Source organism: Scomber japonicus, chromosome 12 (genome assembly GCF_027409825.1).
Source record: "Scomber japonicus isolate fScoJap1 chromosome 12, fScoJap1.pri, whole genome shotgun sequence".
NCBI lineage: Eukaryota > Metazoa > Chordata > Actinopteri > Scombriformes > Scombridae > Scomber > Scomber japonicus.
In genome coordinates, this window is record NC_070589.1 from 15,619,345 (window position 1) to 15,644,526 (window position 25,182).

The window sequence follows — 25,182 nt, forward strand, 5'->3', positions numbered from 1 at the left end:
CTTAGACTTCTTTTCTTTTTTAAAATCATCCTTTCCTTCTATCCCTTCATCAGACTTCCTCTCTCATTCCTCTCTGTCTTGTTCTGACTCACATGTTTTCCCTGATATTTGTGATTGTGTGATTAGATTTGATTTGGGGGGCAGGCAGCGGGGATGTTCTACAGCACAGGGAAATGCTCTCAGGGGGTTCAGTGTTTGAACACCATCCAATCTAAATGCAGATGGAAATATATTTCGGGGATTCAATTCCACTGTTCATGTTATTTCAAAAAGGGCTTTGTTTTGTTTTTTTTACACAGGTTCTCTCATTTTGCTCGCATTAGTTTTCTACAAATTGATGTATTTGATTAACAATGAACATTTAATTAGAGAGCAAAATAAAACAAATTAAAAAAATCCTCACACAGGTTTGTAAATGAGTCTTTTGCCTTTTTGTTGGTATGATTTCAGAGACTGTTATAACTTATACCCCATTTTATTCATAATTGTGTGGGTAGAAACTGATTGTGAACTTTACAATTAATATTAAAACACTGAGAATACAACTGCTTTTGCTTTTGATCCCTGTTTTTAAAAAAGTTAATTAAAGTTTACCAAAACTCAAGGTCCTTTAGCTGTTTTAGAAGATCTCAACTATTTAACCACTACTGAAAATCTTCATTTGCAGATGGGAGTATGCTCAGTTATCTTTATGCTATGTAAATTTTAGGGAAATTAACTTTTATGGTTAGGAAAGTCTTTTATGTTTAAGAACAATAAAATGTCTACCTTCTATAAAATAAAATAATGGCAGTTTGGTATGTTGCTGTGAATTGAGGATGAAGCCACAAAGCGGTAGGGGATGGTTGGTCAGAAGATCTTTACAGTTGATCCTGTTGTCATGGTTACATTGAGCCTGTATACCGTGGCAACCAGACAGCGTGCATTGCTGATAGCAGTGTGCAAACTAATCACTTGATACAGTAACTCTGCCTTTACATTGATACTTTTGTATGAAATGTCTTTAAATTAATTAGTTTGAGTGACAATCGGAGTGGTGTGTGTGTGTGCATGTCTGTCTGTGTGTGTGTGTGTGTAGATGATGTTCCTTGGTCATATGTGGAAACATGCATGCGAAATTGCTAATGAATCCCTGAGGTCTTGTTAGCAGGCACCATGGTGAGATGCTAAAACCTACCATTACATACAGTATGCTGCTTATTGCAGAATGCAAGATTTACCCTACTCAGTAAGATTCATCCGTGTCTGTCAAAAATAATTTCTCTGCTGGAGCCTTGTTCAAAGTAGACAAGTGAAGCACATGTGGTGAATCAGCATTACAGGAAATTGTTTACTGGATTTTTTCCTTCTACCATGTAAGGACATTTTTCTCCAACATATTTAATTGTCTAATCCAATTATGCTTTTGTTCTCTTGTTTACTCTCTCCAGGTGCAGCCTCCTCCATAGTGAACATGCGTAGGATCACCCATTCGACAGTACAAGAAATGCTGGCAGGCAAAGCTGTCCTCCCCTGTGTCTTCACCCTTCAGACCACCTCCACCAGCCAGCCTCCCCACCTCCTGTGGACTCGCATCAAGCTGCCAGCAGGAGGACAGGATGCTCCTCTGGAGCAGACTGTGCTCTCTGCTAAAGGTATAACAAAGAAATGGTTTTGTTGTTGAATAAGACCTATATCTACATCATTCAGTCAGCTAACATTTAGTGCTTGAAGACTTAAAGCTGCACTAATCAATATTTTATATTCATAATGGATCAAATTACTTGTTTGTGTAAGGAGTTGCTCATAGTGATTAACCCACAGAGAAATACCGCCTGACCACCTTTCAGCTCATTGTTTTGATTTTACCGTTCAAAAGAAACTGATGGAGAAGATAATGTTTCAGGACATTTAACTCAGTCTTTCTATGTATTTAGGGACCTTATACTGTAAAGTCTATTTTCTACTTCTAAAATGAAATAGGATGTCAGTAGACATTTTGTGTTGAAGAAACCTCTCTTTCTTTGCCAAAGGTGATGTAATCAAGGTGAATAAGGCTTTCATTGGCCGTGTCAGGCTGCCAGGATACACTGCCAATCCCCTGAATGCTACCATGGAGATCTCCAGCCTCCGTACCAACGACTCGGGCACTTACCACTGTCAGGTTGTCATGGGTAACGACTATGAGAGAGACACTGTGCCCCTGGTGGTCTCCGGTAAGTGCAGCAGCCGCTGACGTAGATTTCATTGTGAGAAACGTTTAGTGGCACAGCTCTCCCCAAGGAAACATTTAAAAGAAACAAAAAATGTTGCTGACAGCCTGAGTTGCATTAACACAAAAAGGCTTTAAAATTCTTCTTCTAACATAATTGATTTTTGTGTTTTATTGCATTCAGGCTTGTTATGCTAATGTAAGATAGATAATGGCAGCTTTAAAACAGGGGCACTGCCAAACCCTTTCAGCATTTTTTTCTCAGCATATCAATATCATAATGACTTACTTAATTAATGTAGCTAACTGCTCACTGTGTCCATGTTGTTTTGTTATCTAGTTTTCCACTTGAGTAATTGTGTAATTATTTTTTAATGAAGATGTTTGGACTGAATACCAATGATTATTTTTGTGTCTTCATCTGTGAAATTTCAGCTTAAACTCACAAAGTGTTAAATTGATCTGTATGTGGTCACATGTGTATTGATTACACCCTGCTGATTTATTGATTTTTTTGTGTGTGTCTCTCTAGGTGTGGTGTTTCACTATCAGGCTCCTAGCGCCCGTTACGCCCTCTCATTTACAGACGCCCAGCGTGCCTGCCAGGAAAACTCGGCTCAGATCGCCACACCAGCCCAGCTGTGGGCAGCATATTATGACGGCTTCGCCAGCTGTGCAGCTGGCTGGTTAGATGATCAGACAGTCCGGTGAGTCAATGACTTCTTTCTGTTTGTCAGGAGATAAAACAAAGGTAATTAAACTGTAATATGGCTGGTGTGAGATGATAAAACACAGCAACATATTAAATATTCATAAATACTTTTATTCTATAGTAGAAATGTTTTAAGAAGAGAATCAATTGACTTATTGTTTCAGCTCTACTTAGAGGACTTTTTTAAATCAGGCAAGTCTTTAAAATGAACACATTTGCCTTGTTTTGTTAACTGTTCGTCCTCTCTCTTCATCTGCTATCCCAACTAGTTTTTCTCATTTGCTTAAACACATTTGTCCATTCAGAAGTTATATTTTCAAGACAGTGTCCGTACACACACAGGCCTAAACTGAAAGTCACTGATGAAAAATTACGTCTTGTTTGGAAAATGCTTAAATACTCACAAAACATTAAAAACATGCTACAAAAGCAAATATTTCCATCAATCAATCCACTGTATGGTCAAATTAACATACTGTATTACTTATTAATTATCACAAACAAACACAATGGCCAACAAATCAGTATGAACCGGTTCAACCCCTAATTTGTCCAATATGCCTGTGCCATTTGTTCAGTTACAGTATGTGCCAAAAAGGACAAGCAAGCATATCACAGCGTGAATTTTATTATTAGATAACAAGCGAAGCTGCACCTGCACTTTTTATACTTTTTGAGATGCCCTGTTGCAATACTGTAAAAAAAACATTTTCTTATAAAGATATCTTCATTCACTTTATTCTTTTATGCAGGTCTTTCTGTGCCAATGAACTGTTGTAAGAAACAATAAAACATTGCAAACAAACTCAGAAATACTCAGAAACAAATCTGTTTTTATTGTATTGCATCAGATGTTTCTATGGGTGTGACGATACACTCCGCTCACGAGATGAGACACGATATTGGGTTCACGAGATCGAGACGAGATTTGAACTATATTTTTAAGAAAACTTCAATGAGGAAATATATGACTGTTCTTTTATTTGAAATTCACAAAATGGAAATAATGCAGGTGCATTTTGAAATGTTTTCATATTGTAATGAATCACTTCAGTTCTACTTTCTAAATATATAATTATCATGCAGTATGCAGCACTGTAAAAGGTTTCCCCATATAGACAGACATTTTATAGATAGATCATTTTGGTATTTATGGAAATAACAACCATAAATACAAAGGTTAGATACAATCACAAATACCAAAAAGTAAATTATAAAGAGTAGAAACAATTCTAATATATAAATATAAATTAACAAAGAATACAATTATCACAAATTATAACATATTGCTAATAAAAAAAAACACAAATAAAAGTAAATTGCACAAATCCTGTATCACATAAATACACAAGTAGAACAACATACTTATAAATTGTGTTATAATTTGGCAGTGTGACTCATTTTACTTTTTGCATCATTAGGCTTCCATAGCTGCGCTAGATTCCTCCGCCCCTCCTACCTCAGGTTCAGTGTAGAGACCTGAGGTCAATTTACCACTGCTCCTCTCCTCATCTCCTACTTCTGACTGAGATCTTCTCAGCAGGTAGAAGCTGTAACAAGGTTAATGATCCACACGTGACATTATAAAAAGAAGACATGACGTACAAATGAGCGAAGGGAACCCGATCGTCTTTTTTTTTCTTTTTTGGTGCGATCCTTAATTATGGCTTCGTGAGACAAAATGAACTTAGACGAGAAATATCGTCGCGTTTTCGTCTCGCGAGATCTCGTCTCGCGAGATCTCGTCACACCACTAGATGTTTCCATATCATTCTTTTTTCCATATTTTTCAAACTCAGAAATGCTGAATATTGTAAATAGAAATAAAATAAACAAACATAGAAGCAACCAAAGGAAACTTTTGTGTGGAAATATCCAAAAACAATTAGTCCATTCATTTCTGATTATTAGGTCACAGGTTCTCATAAACATCACTTTGGATGTTTTCCCTTGAAATGCACTGAGGGAAAAACCTCCTTGTTTGGAGTATCTATTGCTGGCAGTTATCTGCACCTATTGCCAGGCAACCAGCATTCATCGCCTCCAGGAAGGACATCTGGTCATATGGCTACTGACCTTCCATCCCAAAGCAGAGAAGAATTCCTCAGTTGGGTTTAGATACGGAGAGTATGCAGGGAGGAATGCATCATCAAACCATTCATTCACCAGTCAAGAGTGGTTGAAGGCAGCATTGCCAAATGATGGCATACAAAGTCATACCAGGCCTCAATAACCGTCCCTCTTCAAGTAAAATCAGTCCTTCATTCAGCGCATCAAGAAATGTGATGAAGCGTTCTGTGTTGCATGGGCCGATAGTTGTGGCAAAGGACACCATCATTGGGGATGGCAGCACACATGGTGATATTGGCGCCCCTCTGACCTGGCACTGTAACAATGGCCCTCTGCCCAGTGATGTTTCTTCCACATAAATTAATATGTGATGTGCCCCTTCAGCTTCAAGCTCCATTATTCTGTAAGAAGAAAGCAAATCCATACAGCAAATTATTCCAGTAACTGTTTGGTATGACAAAGCATTACAATAACAAATCCTTGCCTGCCCATACTGGAGTCCCGCCTCCTTCACAATGTCAAAGTTACTTTGGAATTAAACTCTGTACAGCTGCTTTATTATCTCATGGTTTCATGTAAGGACTTGATCAATAGTAGCCAAACTCACACTGTTATTTTTTCTAAATGCTCCCTGATCTGCATTTACTGCTGTCTGGATTACACACAGTCCGATCACAGTGTTTGCCATGATCATATTTACAATGGCAGCTTTCTGTTCAGCACTAAAGATCTTTCCTGTGCCTGCAGTGTGTGGCAGTCTGTCGACTCTATTAAGTAAATGCAAAAACCATGTCAGAACTGAGATCATGAAAGTCTCATAAATGGGATAGATGAAAAAACTGTATTACTGCATTTACCAAGAGGGCAATACAGTAAAGCTGAAATATGCTGTGTTGTGCAGTAACTGTGATTCACCTATTCTCATTACGAAAAAGTCTGACAGTAGATGCCATAGTGCTCCGCCTGAGAATGGTCTGGACCCTTTGTCCAGTCTTGTTGCTTGGATTTCATTTGAAACTTGAGCTCTATTTTCATGAAAACTCGTCCTCGGGCGCCTCTGCGTGGCCTCTTACTCTGCTTATTTGCCTTTGGCCTCTTTCATCCATGCTTGCAAAAGAAAGAAGCACATCTTTTACAGATGACTGAGGACTGATTGCTGGTTGAAGAGTTGAACAATCAGATTCAATCAGCTTTGAACAGATGTTTTCCTTTTGTTTAACACATTCCCATAGAATTTTAGGTCTTTCTATGAGATCTGTGCTAATTGTGTTGAAAAAGGGTGTAAAAAATGTGTGAAACCAATGAAAAAGTGTTAACACATTTGCAATAGAAGACTGCTGCTGTGCTGAGGTGATGTTAAAATCCAGTGGATACCAGTTGCGTGTCTTAGCAATCCAGACCAGCTGTAACATTCAATTCTTCTGCTTTATCACCTCGTCTGGTTCAGTATCACATTTGTTTACTTGTTTACTGCTCTTGTTTCTTTTCTGTTAATTGCATTTTAATTTATTGTAATCCTCTGCCATTTAAAGAAGAATGTGAATGGAAATGTGCTGTTAGCTGATGTATAAAGTCTAAATGAGAGTAAAGGTTTCGATGTGTGAGCTAAGATAATGTTTTTACAGTAAGATGTCTACAAGACATTTATTGTTCCCAGTGATTAGTAAAAAGAGGCTCATTCCCATTTATAACTCCCACATGGTTGTTGTCTCCACAGCTATTCTGTCCAGCTGCCAGAGCTTGGTTGCTATGGATACAAGGAGTACTCTGCTGGAGTGAGGAATTATGGGAAGAGGGACCCAAAAGAGCTGTTTGATGTGTACTGTTTTGCAAAAGAACTGGATGGTATGCACACACACACACACACACACACACATACACACACACGCGCGCATATCAAAATCTGTCACAGCTTTTGGGTTATCACTGATGTCTGTGTTATATTCTATTACAATAAAGGCCACATTCAATAAAGGACTAAAATCAGCGGCAAATTGATCTACTAACATGTTTTGACTGTGTAGCCATAGCCTGATTTAGCACTTATCAATATATTTTATACTGACAGTGGATCAAATGACTGCTTGTAAATGAAAATAGTTGCTTGTTGTGATGAACTCATAGTAGCCACTGTGCCATAGACCTACATTGTTTCAATCTATTAAAAACATGAATAAGAATAAGCCACACTGACATGTTCCTTTATTACTATAAACAGACACTGTAGTTTATTTTTAGTCGAGTATCTTCACTGAACCCACAGCTAAAAATAGACTCCAATAAAAGCAATATTTACTCCTGTTTAAGTAACATTTATTAAAAGTGACAGAGCCCAGCTTTTTTTAATAATAAAACTAAATATTTGTGACCTATTTTTAAAGAAAGCTTCAGTAGGAACCACCTAGGTTGGGAAGTTAGATATATTATATTGTTTATTTTGGTCTTTTTGATTTGACAGAATATTGCAGAATATTAAACAATATTATGTGTATTTAATACATTTTTCTACTGGATAAAAATCTGTCAGGCAGCATCTGTTTCTTAACAAGTTCCTTCTCATGCCCTCCCTCCTCCAGGTGAGGTGTTTCACTCCTCGGTCCCCGGCAGACTGTCACTGTCCTCAGCCTCAGACCGTTGTGTGTCCCTCGGGGGCCAGTTGGCTACTGTGGGGCAGCTTTATCTGGCCTGGAGGGCCGGCCTGGACAGCTGTGCCCCAGGCTGGCTGTCTGATGGCAGTGTCCGCTACCCAGTCAGCTGGCCTCGGCTGGACTGTGGAGGGAACCAGTCGGGAGTCCACACTGTCACACCCAATAGCACAACTGACAACAGCACAGCAGTCTATGATGCATACTGCTACAGAGGTATTGGTCCGGGAGCTAATGCTTACATCGGTATGCTAACCTGTTGACCATGACAATACTAACGTGATTAAATTTGGCAGGTATAATATACAATTATCACCATCCTAGATTAGCATGTTAGCATGATACGATCCGCTAATTAGCACGAGACAAAGTAGGGGCTGATGTCATTAGTTTTGACTATTTTGACCTGCCGACCTCACTGAAGAGGACTGCCCATTGGTCCAAAGGCCCAATATTCTGAAATCCCAATAGTATAAAAAAAATCCCATTGGACTTAAAGCCTATTAGTTCGATGAAGAAAACAAGTAACCATTGCTCTGAAAATATACACTCAGGATAAAAGCCCGTCGGCATGGCACCTTTACCAAGGTGATACAGTTCACCCGGAGGGGGACATGAATGTAACTACAAAATCTGATGGCCATCCATCCAATAGTCACCAAGACATTTCAATAAAAACAAAAATGTTAACCTCCTGGTGGTGCTACATAAACTCATGGATCACCAAAGTCAGTACTATTCATCCTCTGGGGACCATGAATGCGTAGATCTAACAGTTATTGAGATTTTTCTTTCTGACTCAAAGTTATGACTAGACCAACCAACGTTGCTATCCCTAAAGCTGCAAGCATGGCTACTGTAATTTGTTTTCGATGGACAGTTCTAGTAAGATTCCATCTCAATAAAACGTTCCTGTGAATATCATCTGTAAATAACATAACAATACATTAATAACAGCCATCTCACTCCTAACAGAACTGCTGATGTTGCTGTGGAGGCCTTAAAATCTATTGATGTAGTTACACAATAAATGACATTGTCACTGTTGTAGCTATGGCAACACAGATTCTGGATCCACATCATCCATCCCACCGTCACGTATCTATGAAACAGCTGGACTGACAGAAGCAGTGAGAAAGAGACAGAGGCACAAAAGAGAAGACAGGATATCTCGTTGCTCCCCTTTCAGTTTGCATTTTTTCATGCTTTTTGCTGATATTGGCCAACGATTGCTAAACCTTTGACACTTGGGATGAAATCCTTTAGTGGTTTCGATGTGAACACAGATCTCTCCAACTTGTTTCCCAGGTAAAGTGAAGAATACAGGCTCCATCTCTCAGATCTACACTTCCCTGTGGAAGCCTTGGAGCTACCTCACAGGCTCAACTGATGCCACAGGGACAGACAGTCCCAACCCGACTACACAGTACACCACTACTGCCAGAGGTTTTTTTGTTTTTGCAGATCTGTAACCAGCTGATTATTTAGTGAATAAACTATCTAGTCAGTAAATAAATGTTGTTTTTGCACATATATCCATGCAGGATCCTCAGATGGCAGCGATATTTCTCCCTCAAATTGGACAGGGCTGGTCGACCTGGAAGAGGATACCTCCCTTCATAGTGCTGATGCTTGTAAGGCTGATTGATAATATTGATTCTTGCAGGAAGAATTGCTTGTATTGATGCCCAAACAATGTGGATAATCATTCACCTGTTTGTGTCCTCCTCAGCCTCAGACCTCTGGTCCTCAGAGTCCTCAGATTCATATGTGACCCTCCAGCTAATCCACGGACAGAGCTCCTTAGACTGGGGAGAGCCACTGGAGCCTGGTCCCGATTCTGTGGAGTTTCTCCTGCCCCCAGTCGACCCCACTCCTACTGAGAAGAAGGTTGGTCTGGTTTTAAGCTTTTATTAGGAGGTTTAGATTCTGAACTGGCATAATTGAATCAACTAAATTGTTATTTCAGGCGATCTCAAAAATCGTCAAGTCCATATGGAAGCCTTGGAACTACCTGGTGGGGACTGGTGATGAGGAGGGGACCCATGCGCCAGATGGACAGGTGGGAGAAGAGGAAACAACCACAAAAAAGTCTGAGGAAGGGTCAAATGAGTTCAGTACAGCAACACCAGGTGGGTGGATTGATACCATTTCTTATCTGTGAATATATTTCTGAAAAGAGAATAACAGATTTGAGGTTTTTGTCACATATGCATTAGATAGTGCATCATTTCAGTGAAATACTTTTTGTTGTAGCTCAATCCACTTAACAAGGTAATAATACTAAAATGAACAAACCAAAAAAAACACTTCAGATTCAGACAAAGTTGACTATAAAAGCAGAAATTAAGAAAGGGACACAAAAAACAAGAAAGAAAAACTACTGTATCTGTCTTAAACCCATATTATATTATTTAATGCTGTTAATTATATGATGATGATGATGATGATGATGATGATCATCATCATTATTATTATTATTATCATTATTAGGGACTGAGCCAAAAGGCAAGGACCCTATTGTTATTATTATACTTTTTTGCAGTTTGTATATGATACTTCTTGTACATTTTTTTCTGGTATTCTATTTCACACGACCAGGAAAAAACAGAAGACGTGTCAAACTTACTGCCAAAACAAAATATTAAAGGTCAACATTAAATGAAGAAGTGAATTTTTCTAGCTGTGAGTAACACCAACATTTCCTTCAAATAAAACCGATAGATAATTGTATGAGATTGTGACACAGCCGCAGCATTTGAGTTATAAAGGATATGAGCAGCTTGACGGCAGCACGTGCGTACGTGCATGTACCTTATTGTGAGCAGGCTTCAGTTGAGGCTGTAATTTGTTCAGGTCTGTGATGTTGGGGAAACATCAGTTCAGCAGCAAAACAGGATGTTAATTACAGCAAAAACAAGCCTCTGGAACAAAGTTTATTAGAGAAACACATAGGAAGGAGGCGGTGAGGGGATAAGTGAACAGAGACCCTCAGTTTAAAATTGGTTCAGTGGGGGAGCATCCAGCAGGGCCCGTATACCGTTTACTCCGCAGGAATAGCAAAAATGAGCTTGAAGTCCAGAGACTTACCAAATCCACGCTTTCTCTGGAGCTCAAACTGCCTCTCTTGTAGAGCCACTAATGAGCTGTGATTGACAACACATGTGACAGCTGGGGAGCTCCAGCTGCAGGCGATTGCATCCCTGCCAGTGAGACCCAAACAACCAAAAATATATGTTCTTTTAACTTTGTACTTGACCTTGACCTTGATGGAAAGTGTTACAACTTCACGTGTTATAATTCTTTATAACTTTGGTCACAAGTGTTTGTTTGTGTTAGCATTTAATTGTATTTCAAAAACATTCACTGTTAAATCTGTCTTGCTGATTTGTGGCTGCTCATTTGTAATTATGTCATTTGTAATTATGTTTAAATGTCCTTCACAGTTTTCATTAATATTTATCTGTTTAGATTCATGCTTTCATTAACCCTTACGTTCGTTTCAAATTTGACTCATTTTGACATTTGAAAGCCACAAAACCACCCTAAATTATATTTTTTTAGCCTGCAATTATATGACTTTTGAAAATATTTCAACATTATTTATTTCATGCAGCTGGTAAACATGTTTGCACGTAGCAGGTGTTCTGGCTCAGTGTTGATTGATGGTTTAAATGAATATAATGAAACCTACCATTGAAATTTTATTGCACCCTTTACCCAACAATAAATTAATAGAAATAATTATAAGGCTGTTATGTTCTCTTGTTTTAACATGAGATTATAATATGTGTGTATTTGTGATCATGAATGTATTCTTTCTATAATGAATAGTGTCAAACCTAAAGAGAAAACACTCTATACTATCTGAAGCATTAATTAAGACCAATCACCAATTTATTAATGATTGATAAGATATCTATGGATGCAATATACATATGTGGTTCCAAATTTGGTCTCCAGACTAATTATAAGAAGATACTGAAGCCAAGAAGGGTCAGAGTATGAACAGTATGTAAGGGTTAACAATTCATAAAAGTATTTTACACTTAACCTTTGTAGAAGCTGATAAAAAAAATAGTTGTAAAAATGTATTTTGTCATCAAAGTGAGCTCTAGGTGTTATCTTTTTGTAACTGGCTCAGCTAAATCGCACTATTAATGTGCTCAGTTAGACCTGTTTCTTTGTTATGACATGCCAAAATGTCCACTGTTATTGCTGCATGGAGCAAGGATCCATATGATGGTGCTGTGTCTAATCTAAAAGAGAGAGAAAAGTTCTTCTCTTTTCCATTTTGAGAATTCAACCAGCTCTTATCATGGCTGCCAGTTCACTCATTTAGGGACTTTTCTTATCAAAAAAGACACTCCCAGATTCTCAAATAAAACTGTACAGGTGAGGCCAGTTTTCTTGGATAAATAAATAAAATAAACTTCATTACAAAGACTGTTTTAATAAATATATTCTTCACAGACCACATCCCTGAAATAGGACAGAGCACACCTGTTTTTGTGAATCCTTTAATAGGCCTCAATTCTGTTTCTGAAACCACTGGTTGTTCAGTCGGATAATGTTGGATCCCTGCAGAGCAATCATGCCTACAAATGTTTTGAGCTGGTGACCCAATATTGACTATCAGGCTACAGTCTGGGTCAAGAACATCTGGTTTCCTTCAAACATGAATGCAGGCAGATGATGGAAAAAGATTCATGTCCAATTCACCAAAGCATATACCGTTTTCCCCGTGTCTCAGGGGTTCAGTAGGTTTACACAGATTTTCAGTTCTTTATTTATTGGCCTTGGATGAAAGTGGCTTTCAAATGGTAGCAATCTCTGTTTAGTGTTTGTTGAAACTGTATTACAGAGTTGTTGATTCAATTCTGAAGCAGTGTGAGGCTTTAGTTTCATTCTGCTTGTCATGACTGTGTGTCCTGTTTGTCTCAGTGTCCAGACTGTTAGACCTTCACCAAGGTGTTCTTTATATATCTTTTTTTAAGCTAATAATGACTGTTTTAAATTTGAAAATGACATGATCATCTTTTAAATTTTAATATCAATATGCAGTTACAGCCTTTTTGTGGGAAGCATTTTCTCCATGTTTACTGCATATTAAGATTTATAAGATTTTAAAATGTGTTTTAGCTTTGGTTTGGTCATAGCTAATCCTTTCCCCCCTTGCTTTAAAAAAAATGGTGTAATGACATGTTTCTTGACTATATCTTTAGGAAATTCGGTACACTCTGTACCCACCCCAAGTTTCTCAAGATTTAGGGACACCTTCATTGAACACATCAACAAAGAGAGGTCTCAAAATAGGAACTGAATGTATTAGAGTACATGGTGCTATATTATTATGTTTTGTTCTGTATTTGGCTCTTATCCTCGAAGATGTCTCTTCTCCAGGATCCTCTGTTTCAATCAGGAGAGACATCTGGATGAGAAAAGAATGATGTTTATTACATGAATAAGATGTGATAGTCATAAGTTTTTGACGCTTAAACTCCAGGAGGACATCGTCTCAGAGCAGGCAAGAGATAAATCCCCCATGAAGTCCAGGCACCTTGGTGGTGGAGGCTGATGAATTCGAATGAGAATTATGGTCAATGAAAAGATGGGACTGTTGATCCTGGATAGACTGGGCGGAGATGGGGAGGTGGCGGGGCGCACATAACAGCTGCATGCCAGACAGCAAATAAATGATAGGCTAACAATGAAAGTATGTCGTTGTGCCATTGGCTGGACAGGTGACAACTGCTCAAACTATGCCCGCTGAGCACTGAAATCCAGAAAATAGGTGAGCATGCATGTCAGAAGTGTAAGGCAGGGAGGAATGCTAAACTGTACTTACCTCGCACTAAGTTTCATGTATGTATGTATGAACATATGTGTGTGTATATATATATATATATATATATATATATATATATATATATATATATATATACGTGTGTGTTTATATGTACAGTACCAGTCAAAAGTTTGGACACACTTTCCCATTCACATCAATGAGAAAGTGTGTCCAAACGTTTGACTGGTACTGTATATATACATATATATATACAGTATATATGTGTGTGTGTGTGTATATATACTGTATATACACACACACACACATACATATAAATATATATATATATATAGACTGACTTTGCTGCTTGGTGTTGATAATACTGAAGAAGTTGTTAGAGTGCTAGAGAAAAACAGCTGTTGGTAGCTCAGACTGCTCAGAAGTGTTTGGTTTGTCTGCCAGAGAAAATCCACTTTGCTCGTTGCTCTTGGCTTTTGCACTACTGTCTCTGTCTGCAATTACTGCGCTCTTGACTGCCCTTGTTCTTTCCTCTTTGCTTGTTTTGCGCCCCCCACAGGTTTGTTTTCTTGGGGGAGTTCATGGTTCAGCAGTCCCTCGAGGAACAACGCAACAGCAGCCAGTGAAGAATCACCCACTCGTCTGGCATCTACGTTGGAGGCCTCCAGTAACTCTATAACTACAGCGAGCACCAAGAGCTGGGAGGCTTCCGAGACACAAACCTCCACTGCCTCCAGCCCCCCACCTGAAATCACCTCATCCAGCGGAGAAACCTGGGTCCGCGTTGAAGTAGAGACCACAACCCAGCCGGGTGAAAAGAGGGAGGAGACGGTGACCTCTAGAGCCAGTGGAAGAGGAGGGAGAGGAAGGGGAAAGAAGAACAGAGGGGAGGACAGGAGCAGGGGAGAAGAGAGGGTGAGGGGAGAGGAGAAAGTGAAAGGAGAAGAGGAAGGGAGCGGAGAGATGGCTGGTGCCGAAGCAAAGGGGGAGATACAAGTCTCACGTCGACCAGTCGGAACCAGTAAACCAAGAGAAAGATCCAGAGAAAGATCTAGAGAGAGGGGTCACAGGAAAGGACAGACCACCACTTCTGCCCCTACGACCACCACCGCCAGCCCTCTTGAGCCCACTGTGACGTTCACAACCGAGTCAGAAAGTGTTGACTTTTCTACATCCAAATCCCTCCCCGTCTTACCAGCAGAAACCCAATCACTGCCTGTCTCACCAGACTCACACTCATCTCCATCCTCTTTGCCATCCATCTCACCATCAGTGCCTGTCACAGCGTCAGTGTCTCCATCTCTGTCTTTTTCTCCATCATCGCCATCTCAATTCCTCTTTGAATCTCCATCTCTATCTCCATCCCAGTCTATTCCCTCTTCCTCCTCTTCACCTCCGTCTACTTCCTCATCTCTATCTGATTCCCAAACCCCATCCCTCTCACCTTCACCATCGTCACCCACTTCCCACTCACCGTTTCAGACTCAAACTGCCGGATCAGGGGCTTCATCTCCTCACTCAGAAAACCAGGACAGCTCCACTGACCCCCTATCATCGCTCCACTGGGTCCCAGTAGAAAGAGCGACTCTGAATGGCTCTCTGGATTCTCCTCCATTACTGTCAGGGCCCTTGGATGAGGAGGAGCCTGCTTGGTCTCACGCTGTGGGCTCGGGGGCCCTGTTACCTGGCAACATGGAGGAGGAGACCAGCAAGGGAGGATACAACGTCAGTTCCGTAACTGTGGACCCAACAGGTTAGCATTTTATGTCTGTGTTTAGATGTTTTGTCATCTAGTTGGTAGACTTTTATTTCCATGTTTCCATTTGTCCATTTTTGTTTGTTCATTGTAATCAATCATAAATGTTATCATCCCACATACAGCATGATTTAGTCTGTAAAATAAAGATGGATGTATCAATGTGTATTATCATCCATTAGTTTGCTCTGGACTTGATGTCAGCACTTTAAGGGACACTTCAGCCTCAAGGTGTGGTAGTTCCTGCTTCACTGACAGCGAAGAGAAGTTCTGGTTTATCACAATATGGGTCTTATTTTTGTAGTTTCGGCCATGATTTTTTCAGTAACGATGTGTTTGTATTGTTATCCCTAAAAAGAAGTCCAGCGGGACACTTCCTTTTTTGAGGCGTAACCGGTGGTTGGATGAAGGGTTGATATAATTTAAATTTTTGTGTTAGTGGAAAGGCTAGTGTGGTACAGTATGCGTTATGTTGGGAAATGTGTTAAGCATTAGCATTAGGTGTTAGCATCCCCCACACTTAATAGGAGGATTGTGATTCTCCTAACTCTTAGGTTGTCTTATTCAGGTTGTCTTTTCTTAGCTAGCTTACTAACGTCAGCCATATTCAGAAACCAGTTTGTTTTCTTCTTCTAGTTTCTGGTTTTTAATCTGAGGGTGTTGATGGGATTTTTGAGTGAGTGTTTAATGCTTGGTTCGGTTGCTGTAAAATGTTGTTGGTTCACAGATCTCACAAATTGGTTTGATAAGTCCATGTTATCATAACCAACAGAAATTATGGCCAAAACTACGAAAATAATTACCTTGTCAAAAAAGAATTTTCCTTCAAGATTTCCTTTTCATTTCCTCTCCTGACCTTCCTGCTGGCTTATACATTTAAAACACTTCATTGTGTATTCCTGAGCTGCGTACCTTTTATTCCCTCCAGAAGAAACATCTTCCTGCCACCATACATATCTGTTGATTAAGTCTGTTGCATGTATATCTCAGCAAAGCTCCCGGCTGGCCACATGGTTTACTACTTATTTTTTGCTTGATAATGAAAGCACATATACAGGAAATATCCTATCACCCAGTGGTTTAAAGCCCCGTGGGCATTATGCTATCGCACATTTCTATGGTGATTTATTTTGCTCCCTTTGAAAGCAGGTCATGTCTGCGGCAGACATGTCTGAGCCGCCTTCTCGGGGTGAGAAGAGTGCGGATGGAAAACAGCTGTAAACTGTATCGACAAGAAGCCGAGGGCAACCATCTGGGCTGCTGGTGTACTGTACAAGGGTTGATTGATTGACTGAAAGACCCTGGAGCCATGCAGGCAGAAGGCCATAGACACACACAAACAAACACACACACACACACACACTGATATCTTTGCTACATAAACACAAGTGGATGGATGGATGGAGCTTGCAGGAGACTGGATAAGAATAATGACTTTCAGCTCACATTGCTCTCTCTCTCTCTCTCTCTCTCTCTCTCTCTCTCTCTCTCTCTCTCTCTCTCTCTCTCTCGCTCTCTTTCTCTCTTTTCTCTTTCTCTCTCTCATGTACATAATCTCAGCTCCAGTTTAGTCACTTGTGACTCGGTTTCATGGTGATGGTCACTATTTGCACTCCTGACTGGATCACAAAGCACTTCGTCAGTTCAATTAATGAGAGAGAAAATAAAAAAGCGTTTCAGGTTGGATTCAAGGACCTTCAGTTGCAAAACACTTGAAAACACAGAAACTCAATGCACAAACACACAATGACATCGAGTTTTTTTCCATTGTCTGGTCTTGTTGAACAGATTTATATCACATTGTCTCTCCATAACATTTAAATTGCCAGCCAGTTTCTTTGTTTCAAGCTACTTGTGCTCCCCTGCTTTTCCAGAAATACCAATATTGACATGTGAGGTTTAAAGCGAAAATTTCCACCGTGCCTGTCGTTTCAATCGCTCGAAGAAAAGGCTATGTGTGATGTGTGGATTACTCTGAGGTATCACTGCAAAGTGTTATCCCCTAACCGTCCTATCTCTGTTATCTTATTAGTTTGATTTTGCTGTTGCCTGCTTGTTGTTATCGTTGTTTGTGCCAGTGGTGTCAAGCGCTGTGCAGAGCGAGGGACGGTCCACCCTGTCAGCTCCTTCTACAGACTATTGATTTTTTTTGCACCACTCGGTTTAATGAACGGCCAATCGCACAAGGTTTATCTTTCACAAACACACGGGTACACATACAGACACACACGCACCCTGTCATAAAATCTGCACGTCATAATAGTAGATTTTTTTCATCATGACCTTGACTGATGCAGTGCATGTTGGCCCGGACTGATGTATATTAAATGAAATGCATGGCTGGTTTTAGCACCTGACTTCAGCAGAATTCAAACCATGAGGAGCTTGCAAAACTTATCATAAATCTATATTGCTGCAGCTATTGAGAAATCTCTCTATTGGATTCTATGTGATTGAAAACCCTCAATCCTTTTTTTTGTCTTCTTTTTTTTTTGGTTCCTGAATACTCGCCTTATGTTGTCCAATACAGCAGCTGGTGGGATGATAATTCAGAGGAGCTTGAGATGTCTGCTTCTGGTTAGTTATTGGACTGGATCAGCCTCAGGGCTAATCATAGCCACGGTATTGATTTTTTCTCATTGTACCGTGTAAACACAAACACACAAACCTACATGCACACACACACGCACGCACGCACACACACTGTTAACCTTACACACCACCCCCTCCTCAGCAGTCCTCAGTGTCAGAGGGAGCTGGCAGAACAAAGACTCCCACAGCCGAGCTCTGCGGCCAGAATTAACGAGTGGTGGTTTTCAAAGACCTTAAGTATAATGAGCAGCTCAGGGGAGAAACACGTGGTAGCGTGTCAATTGATATGGAAATATGTAATTGTGGAAGGAGACCACACACATGCACACATTTAGGGTCTGAATAGTGGGGACGATGTGCTCAGCGGGGGGTCCGCTCATTTCTGTTGAGGATGGTTAATGTCTGAAGTTCTCACGCTGCCCACTACACTCAGTGGAGTGAGTCAAGACTGGCTTTCCATATGGTAACCATGACAACTGTGGCTGTGAGTAGATGGTGAGGTTGAGGCTCTCTGGCTTCTGATCCCTTTGAAAAAAGACAGTGTGAAATGGATATGCATGTGTTGTAACCATTGACTCTGGCTGAGATGGAACGATGGAAAATTAGGATGGCTTGTTTTTTGACTTGTGTGTTTCTTTAAAACAAAAATCTGAACAATCTAGTAGCAGCAGTGAGGGAAATTCTGTTAACACCATCCAACTTTAGAATAGAAATATGTGCTTTATTCAGCCAGTGAGCTTCAATTAATCTGTTTTCATCCTTACCAAACTGAATCACATTTCCAAAAAGGTAAAACTCTTTTACTGTATGGGTAATTAACTCACATCCCTCATTTTGGATGTTCCCCCTGTTTGTCTGTCCCTCTTAGTCGAAGTGGAGCCCTGCGTGACAAACCCGTGTCTCCACGGAGGAAAGTGCCTTCCTCAGGGAACGGGTTACAGCTGCTACTGCCCACAAGGATACACTGGGGAGAACTGTGAGATCGGTGAGTGATACCTAAACACACAGACACATAAACAGATACACAGACGCACACGCAAACACACATCCCACACACACATGTACGAGCACACACTGACATAATAAAGTCTGCCCTGCATCAGTCTGTATATTGACACAAGCCTCTCTCCAGCAGCCCATTGGCAGGTCAAAGGTCGAGCTGTCCGTCATAGCCAGAGAGGAGGTTGAATAGAGGCAGGGGTTAAAGGTTACTTTCAGACTGTCAGAGCAAGGTGATGATTATGGTCCCTGAAGGTCACACTACTAGTATATCTCACTGTCAAGGTTTTTTTTAAACAAACAAACCTCGGAGCAGCTGAAGTAGTGCTGTGCATCCTGTTTTGAGACATATGACCCAAAAGTGACTCTGAACAGAAATCTCTGCTAATGCTCAAAAATCCACTGCTGAGGACATTCATGGTCACTTTAGTTTTAAAGATGAATTGATTTCTTGTCCTTACAAAAATACCTTGAGGTTTTTGGAAGGCCTGTCTTAGTTTCATCATGGTTAAAAAGATAAATCATTTAATGGCAGAAATCCCACATTCAGCTTGAAAAAACAAATCAATTGTTCTCTGCCTCAAAGCCTTTGTGCCGACTGAAATATATGGAAATCCAATCATAGCATTTGTGATATGCTGCTGACAGACAGAAAAAAACTAACAGAGGAGAAAACATTAACTTCTTAGCTGAGGTATGATGACAGTTCAGAGTTTTGACAAATGACAGATTTTAGATGCACTTTATCTTAGTGTATGGAAAAGGTCAGGACCGACATGCTGCCATGTTGCACCGGCTGATGGTGGCCTGCTTGAACTGCAAGACAAAGAGGGACTGAAGGCCATGGTTAATTGTTCACAATGGTTTCCATCTGCTGGCATAGAGAGGGAGGAGACTCACTTATTGTTGAAATGGGGATGACGGACCACATGTTTAGACAGCATCTCCATGACTGCATTCATGGTTGCACTTGTTCAAACATGCAAAAGGTGGTGGAAGTAGTTGTGTAAACATAGCATGAGACAAAAGTAAAACCTTCCTCTTCCTGCTTTGACATGCCAACATGTCTGATGAAGAAGGTCTATTCTCTCTTTGAATCACTGCCCCCCAACTGAAAGGTTCTACATACCTATTGTACATCCACTAAGTGTTTTATTCACTTGGCACTTAGCAGATTGTGTTTAATTGACATCCCTCCCCCATCATGTTGCAGATAATACAAATTACAACTTTAAATGATAGTACAACTATATCATTCATATTGGTACAAGTAGTTTAGTGACTGACATCACAGCACAGCAATAATCAAAAAATGCTGCATGAGCTATGTGATATTGATATTTAAGTTTAATTTGAGTTTAAAAAATCTTTTGTAAAATAATCATTTTCTTTACACAAACCTAAACAGATGATTAAAAAAATAAAATAAAAATAATAATAATGATAATAATAATAATAATAATAATAATACTACATTGTAATAATAATACATTATAATAATACAAATAAACAGTGTTGATAAGATTTCCTCAAATTCCAAAAGATAGTACTTTATTGATTCTTAGTGCAACTGATGTGCAAAAATTAAACTATAACTATCTACCATACTGTGAGACTAAAACTAAAGTAAAAACAAGCTGTACACACAACTAGGCTGAATTAGACAATAAATAGTAATAATTTAGAATAAAGATCATAAAATGAAGAGTGACTGAAGCGTGGCAGCTGCTTTACAGGTGTGGGAGGTTGGATTTATCAGCTGATAAATATACACTGATACCGATAACCTGCAATAAGCTAATATCAACCAATATCCACCACCAACTTCACAGGTTTTTGGTTTTGTTTTAAAAATTGAAATTTAGTCTCACTATTTAATTGTTCCCAATGACATTGAAGTCCATTTGATAATGATAAATGTGAAACACTGTTTAGCCACACCGTTTATACAGAGATAGCTATCACTTTAATATCGCTGGTTGATTTACACTAGTGAGTAGAATTGCTTTAAAGTGGATTTAAAGGCTATTGCAAAATCATACTTATGCCTAATTGACTTGAAATGAGCCTGTGATTTTATCGATTTTCGTTGTTGTTGTTTTCTTTTCTCTTTGTTGCTTGTTTTTGTATTTTCTTTGTCTCTTACCCCTTTCTGCTTCTTTCTCTCTTCTTATTTGGTTGATATGTTTTGGTGATTTTTTATACTAAAGGGCAGGATTTCATATAAGCCTCTCCTGCACAATTATTTGCCTTTGTACTGTGAAATATAATGTCAGTTTTATTATTGTGCATATGAATAAACAAAACAACAACAACAACAACAACAAAATTGCATCCATGTGATGAACACCTTGTCCTTTCAGGTATTTAATTCACTGGGGTACCCAACAACAGACCATCTGCTTATTTTATCTGTCAAGGCTCCTCAATTGAGTTTCATGCTGTGTATTGTAGTGGATGATTTTATGCATCCATCCTTGCACAACACTTCTAAAATCAAACTGTTCCTCTTCTGCAATTATATTTTTGCAGAGGTGCTTGTGAGCTTCAGTGTAGCACTGCAGGAGACATCTGTGTGGAGGTACTGTGACACTTTGACACAGAGGTATAAATCCGCCTTTAGAGTCCTAATTTGTTCCTTAACACTTGCTCAGCTTATTAGGCAACCATTCCTCAAAGAAGTGAACACTTTCTGAATAAATTAACCACATACAGTCACATACTTATCTGTATTCACAGTCCCACTCAGCTGTGAACACCTTAATACTTACCAGGTGCCAAGTTTTGTCTGTTTAGTGTCACAGAAAAGATAGACGAACGACATCCAGCAGCTGATGCGTGGGTATGTTGGAAAGCTTTGTATGGATTTGCAGAATTTGCAGTATTATCTCTCTGAGTAGCGGCCTCACCTCTGCATAATGGATTAAAAGGACAAGATAAGACATAAGTGACAGAGAATTCACCTACTCAAATGTTTCATATTCATACAGCATAGGTTCAAAAGTAATTCATAAGATTTACATTATTTACAAAAGTTGTCAACCCGCAGCAACTACACATTCCTGGAGGGGCCATTTTCTCTAAAAATGTATTAATCAAAAATAAACTCCTCCATCACCCTGTAGAAAAATCAGCCTTTACAACTTTTGTCTCTCAATTAAACATTTAGAGATTTTCTCCTCTTCTTGTATCACAGCTTCAGGCTGAGTTGCACCCACGCAGTATTATTTAACCTCTGTTCAATGATGATTTGATTTTCTTAAGGTTTATAACAATGAGAGAGAAGAGAAATGTTTAAAATAACTCATTCAAGGTCAAGTCAGGGTTGTACAATTTTACCATAGTTTAGATGCTGAGAGTAATTAATTCCTCATTTGTCGTACTACCAAAGCAAGACATTTCTAAATCCTACACATGCTGTCATAGTTTTCAAATTAAACTGAAGAAGGATGCTGTTAAAGACTATTTCTGAAGTAAGAAAAGAGACAGTTTGCTCTTAATTTGCTATTGTTTGATCTTCTAGACAAACAACCTTGATTGATCTCTGAAGTCTGTTCCTTTTATATTTCTTTAAGAAACAGTCTCATTTTGATTTAAAATGCTAACATTTTTTATAAACAAACCTCTGCTGTCATATTAGAGTTAATCTTTGATCAAATATGAATCATTCAACAGAGTCAACAGTAAATCTAAACTGAAAACATTTACAGTAAAAAAAACAATCTTACTTTGTTTTACACTGCCAGAGACTTTCCTGATAAATCACAATTTAATCCAGATTAAAAATTAATCCGTATCATTGCTGCTGATTTCAAGTGATAAGAGTGTCTTGCATGCGGCTAAAGGTCATTACAGATTGATCTGTGTGACACCTTTAGTTCTCCACATTCGCTGACCTTTGTCAGTTTTCAGATTTTTGTTAGAAACTAAGTAACGGTTAAGATCAGAGGAAACACTTTGAAGAACATTTGAACCCGTAAGTAGCTTTCTGCTTTCTTTTCACGCTCTTGCTGTGAGTTTTAATAGATTTCTACAGTCCTGGGGGTACATCTGTTATTCTAGGCCCAAAAAAAGACCCCACAGTGGCGAAAGAAGATTACATGCCCTCCATTTACAATGATAAAGTGATACTATATTGATCCCTGTAGAGAAGTGTTCCTTTCGCCTGCGTTTTTCTTCCCACAGAGAGGTCAGGGAGCTCAGTTTGCTGCAGCCCCGGAGCTGGTAGAGTATCTGTTGTATCTTAAGGCCTCTTCAGCAGGATGGGTGCCTGCTGAAATCTGGGCTTGAACCCGACTCATCTGGTCACATCAGTCTCATTTTATTTATGTCTACAGTACAGTACGTCTACGCTTTAGATGAAAAGCAGTGCAGCCTGCAGCGTGTAACTTTTTCTTTACAGTTATGAAGCCTTTTGTAAAATGAGACAATGGACAAGAGATAAAAGGAGAGATTAGTCATACTGTACATCAAGTCAACCTGAAACTGTGTAAATGCACACAGATGGACATAACAATACTTAAAAGGCTTTTAGAGAGTCTTCCTCTGAGAGTGAATGAGGACAAAGAAGGAATGCAAAGGGGATTAGACCATGTGGATTCTGTTTGAATTATGATAGTATACTTGCCAACATGGACACATTTCACTGTTTAAACCAGGACTAATGGCCAGCTCATCTCATGTCAGTGTCTGAATGGCAGCAAACACCCCCTCAATTTCTTTTTCTTTATGAACAACATCTCTACAGCAGAATACATCCTTTTAATTAGAAACCCTAATGAGATCTACACCCGTCTGCTCTTGCTGCTTTTTTCTCCCTCACAGATGTTGATGACTGCCAGTCGGAGCCATGTGAAAATGGAGGCACTTGCATCGACAAGATTGATTCATTCCTCTGCCTTTGCCTGCCGAGCTATGGAGGAGACACGTGTGAGAAAGGTGAGAGGAAGACAGACGGAGAATACTGCACACATACAAATGGGGCTACGTGAGGGGAGTTATCATGCATTATTTGTTCATACTGTATGAAATCCTTCATGTGTGCAGCCAGGATGACGAATAAAGTTTCCCAGTCATCTGATATAAGCTGTAAAAGGTTTTGGCTATAACTGTGCTGGTAGAAATAATCCTCATCAGTGTGCAGGGTCTGTTACAGCTATATGTCATAACATAATATCACAAGGCTGCATCTCTGTAGCTATCAGACAGTGTATCTTTGTGTATCACAGTGCTGCAAGGTGACAGATACTGAATCTCCTGCATGCACAAAAAATACACAGTTTCCCAAGCATCAGTAGGTCAGTCAGTGTCTCTCCATACATGCACACATACCCACATGGGTACAATCATAGTAGTGTTTTTTTAGTCAGAGATGATTCATTATTGTAACTGTATTATGTAATGAAAATGTAATGTGTATGGACCTAAGACTGAGTAATTTGTAGTTCACTGAGATAAAAACAACTATTTTGGATGTAAACAAAGCAAGCATACAGCACTTTTCAAAACAGAAATTACAAAGTAATTTACTGGAACAACAAAATAGGAAAGAGGGGGATTAAGAGAAGCACAACTATGTGTACAACCCACAAAATGTGTAAAATCAACTGAAAACCAAAGAAGAAAAAGAAGAGTTGTTTGACTTTTTTTTTTTTAATTTTCTTTCTTGCTGATAGATAATTTCTTACAGGGGATTTATTTCTTTGAAAGTTGCTCAGTGGCACATAAAACCAATAAAGCCATACTGTGCATGCTCTATGGGCTCAATGGGTCCATAGAGCATCGACATGTGATCAGACCAAACAAAAACGGCCTGTTTCTTTCAACCAAACATATTCCAGTAGAGCCCCAGAATGAAAATATGGAACCTGGCAAAGTGCATAATGTGACCCTTTTAATTAGTACTAGTGGTACTAGTGGGTGGATTTGCTGCCTTTGGACAGTTTTCGTAAAATGTTGCTCTATTCCTGTAAAAATATGCACTGATTTGACTTCTCTGAGACTTTGTGGGAGGCTGTTCTAGAGATGAGGAGCAACAACAACAAACCAGGCTGTCAAAAATGGCAAACAAGCAGGCGGATGTGAAGCTTTGTTTCTAAAAACAAACTAGGCAAAGCCGGTGACGAACCGACCTGGTGCAAAATAGTGTGATGCAGGCGATCAAATTGAAACTAGTGTTAGATAATCAAAGAGGTAGCAATCAACCTGCAAATCCAGAGATGGCAATCTGTAATACAACAAAATAATCAAATAGAGCCACAGACAAACTCAGAAGCAATCTAGTCCCATGAGCATGTGCAGTGTGAACAATAAACAGACACACACACACACACACACACACACACACCTTAGCAAGGTTCCGATCAGTGGAACTAATCACCCTTCATACCACACACTGCATACACGCACTCA

At 39.4% G+C, this 25,182-nt stretch overlaps 1 protein-coding gene across 1 annotated transcript in view; it reads left to right on the forward strand.

Annotated features, from left to right (window-relative positions):
* LOC128369623 (neurocan core protein-like) overlaps positions 1 to 25,182 on the forward strand; it is a 36,172-nt gene that overhangs the window by 5,946 nt on the left and 5,044 nt on the right. The window contains 12 exon segments of the mRNA XM_053330701.1: positions 1,431 to 1,634; positions 2,013 to 2,195; positions 2,724 to 2,898; positions 6,691 to 6,818; positions 7,550 to 7,834; positions 8,927 to 9,064; positions 9,163 to 9,252; positions 9,351 to 9,508; positions 9,588 to 9,753; positions 13,969 to 15,177; positions 18,641 to 18,757; positions 23,596 to 23,709. Of these exon segments, the coding sequence (XP_053186676.1) occupies positions 1,431 to 1,634; positions 2,013 to 2,195; positions 2,724 to 2,898; positions 6,691 to 6,818; positions 7,550 to 7,834; positions 8,927 to 9,064; positions 9,163 to 9,252; positions 9,351 to 9,508; positions 9,588 to 9,753; positions 13,969 to 15,177; positions 18,641 to 18,757; positions 23,596 to 23,709 (2,967 nt within the window).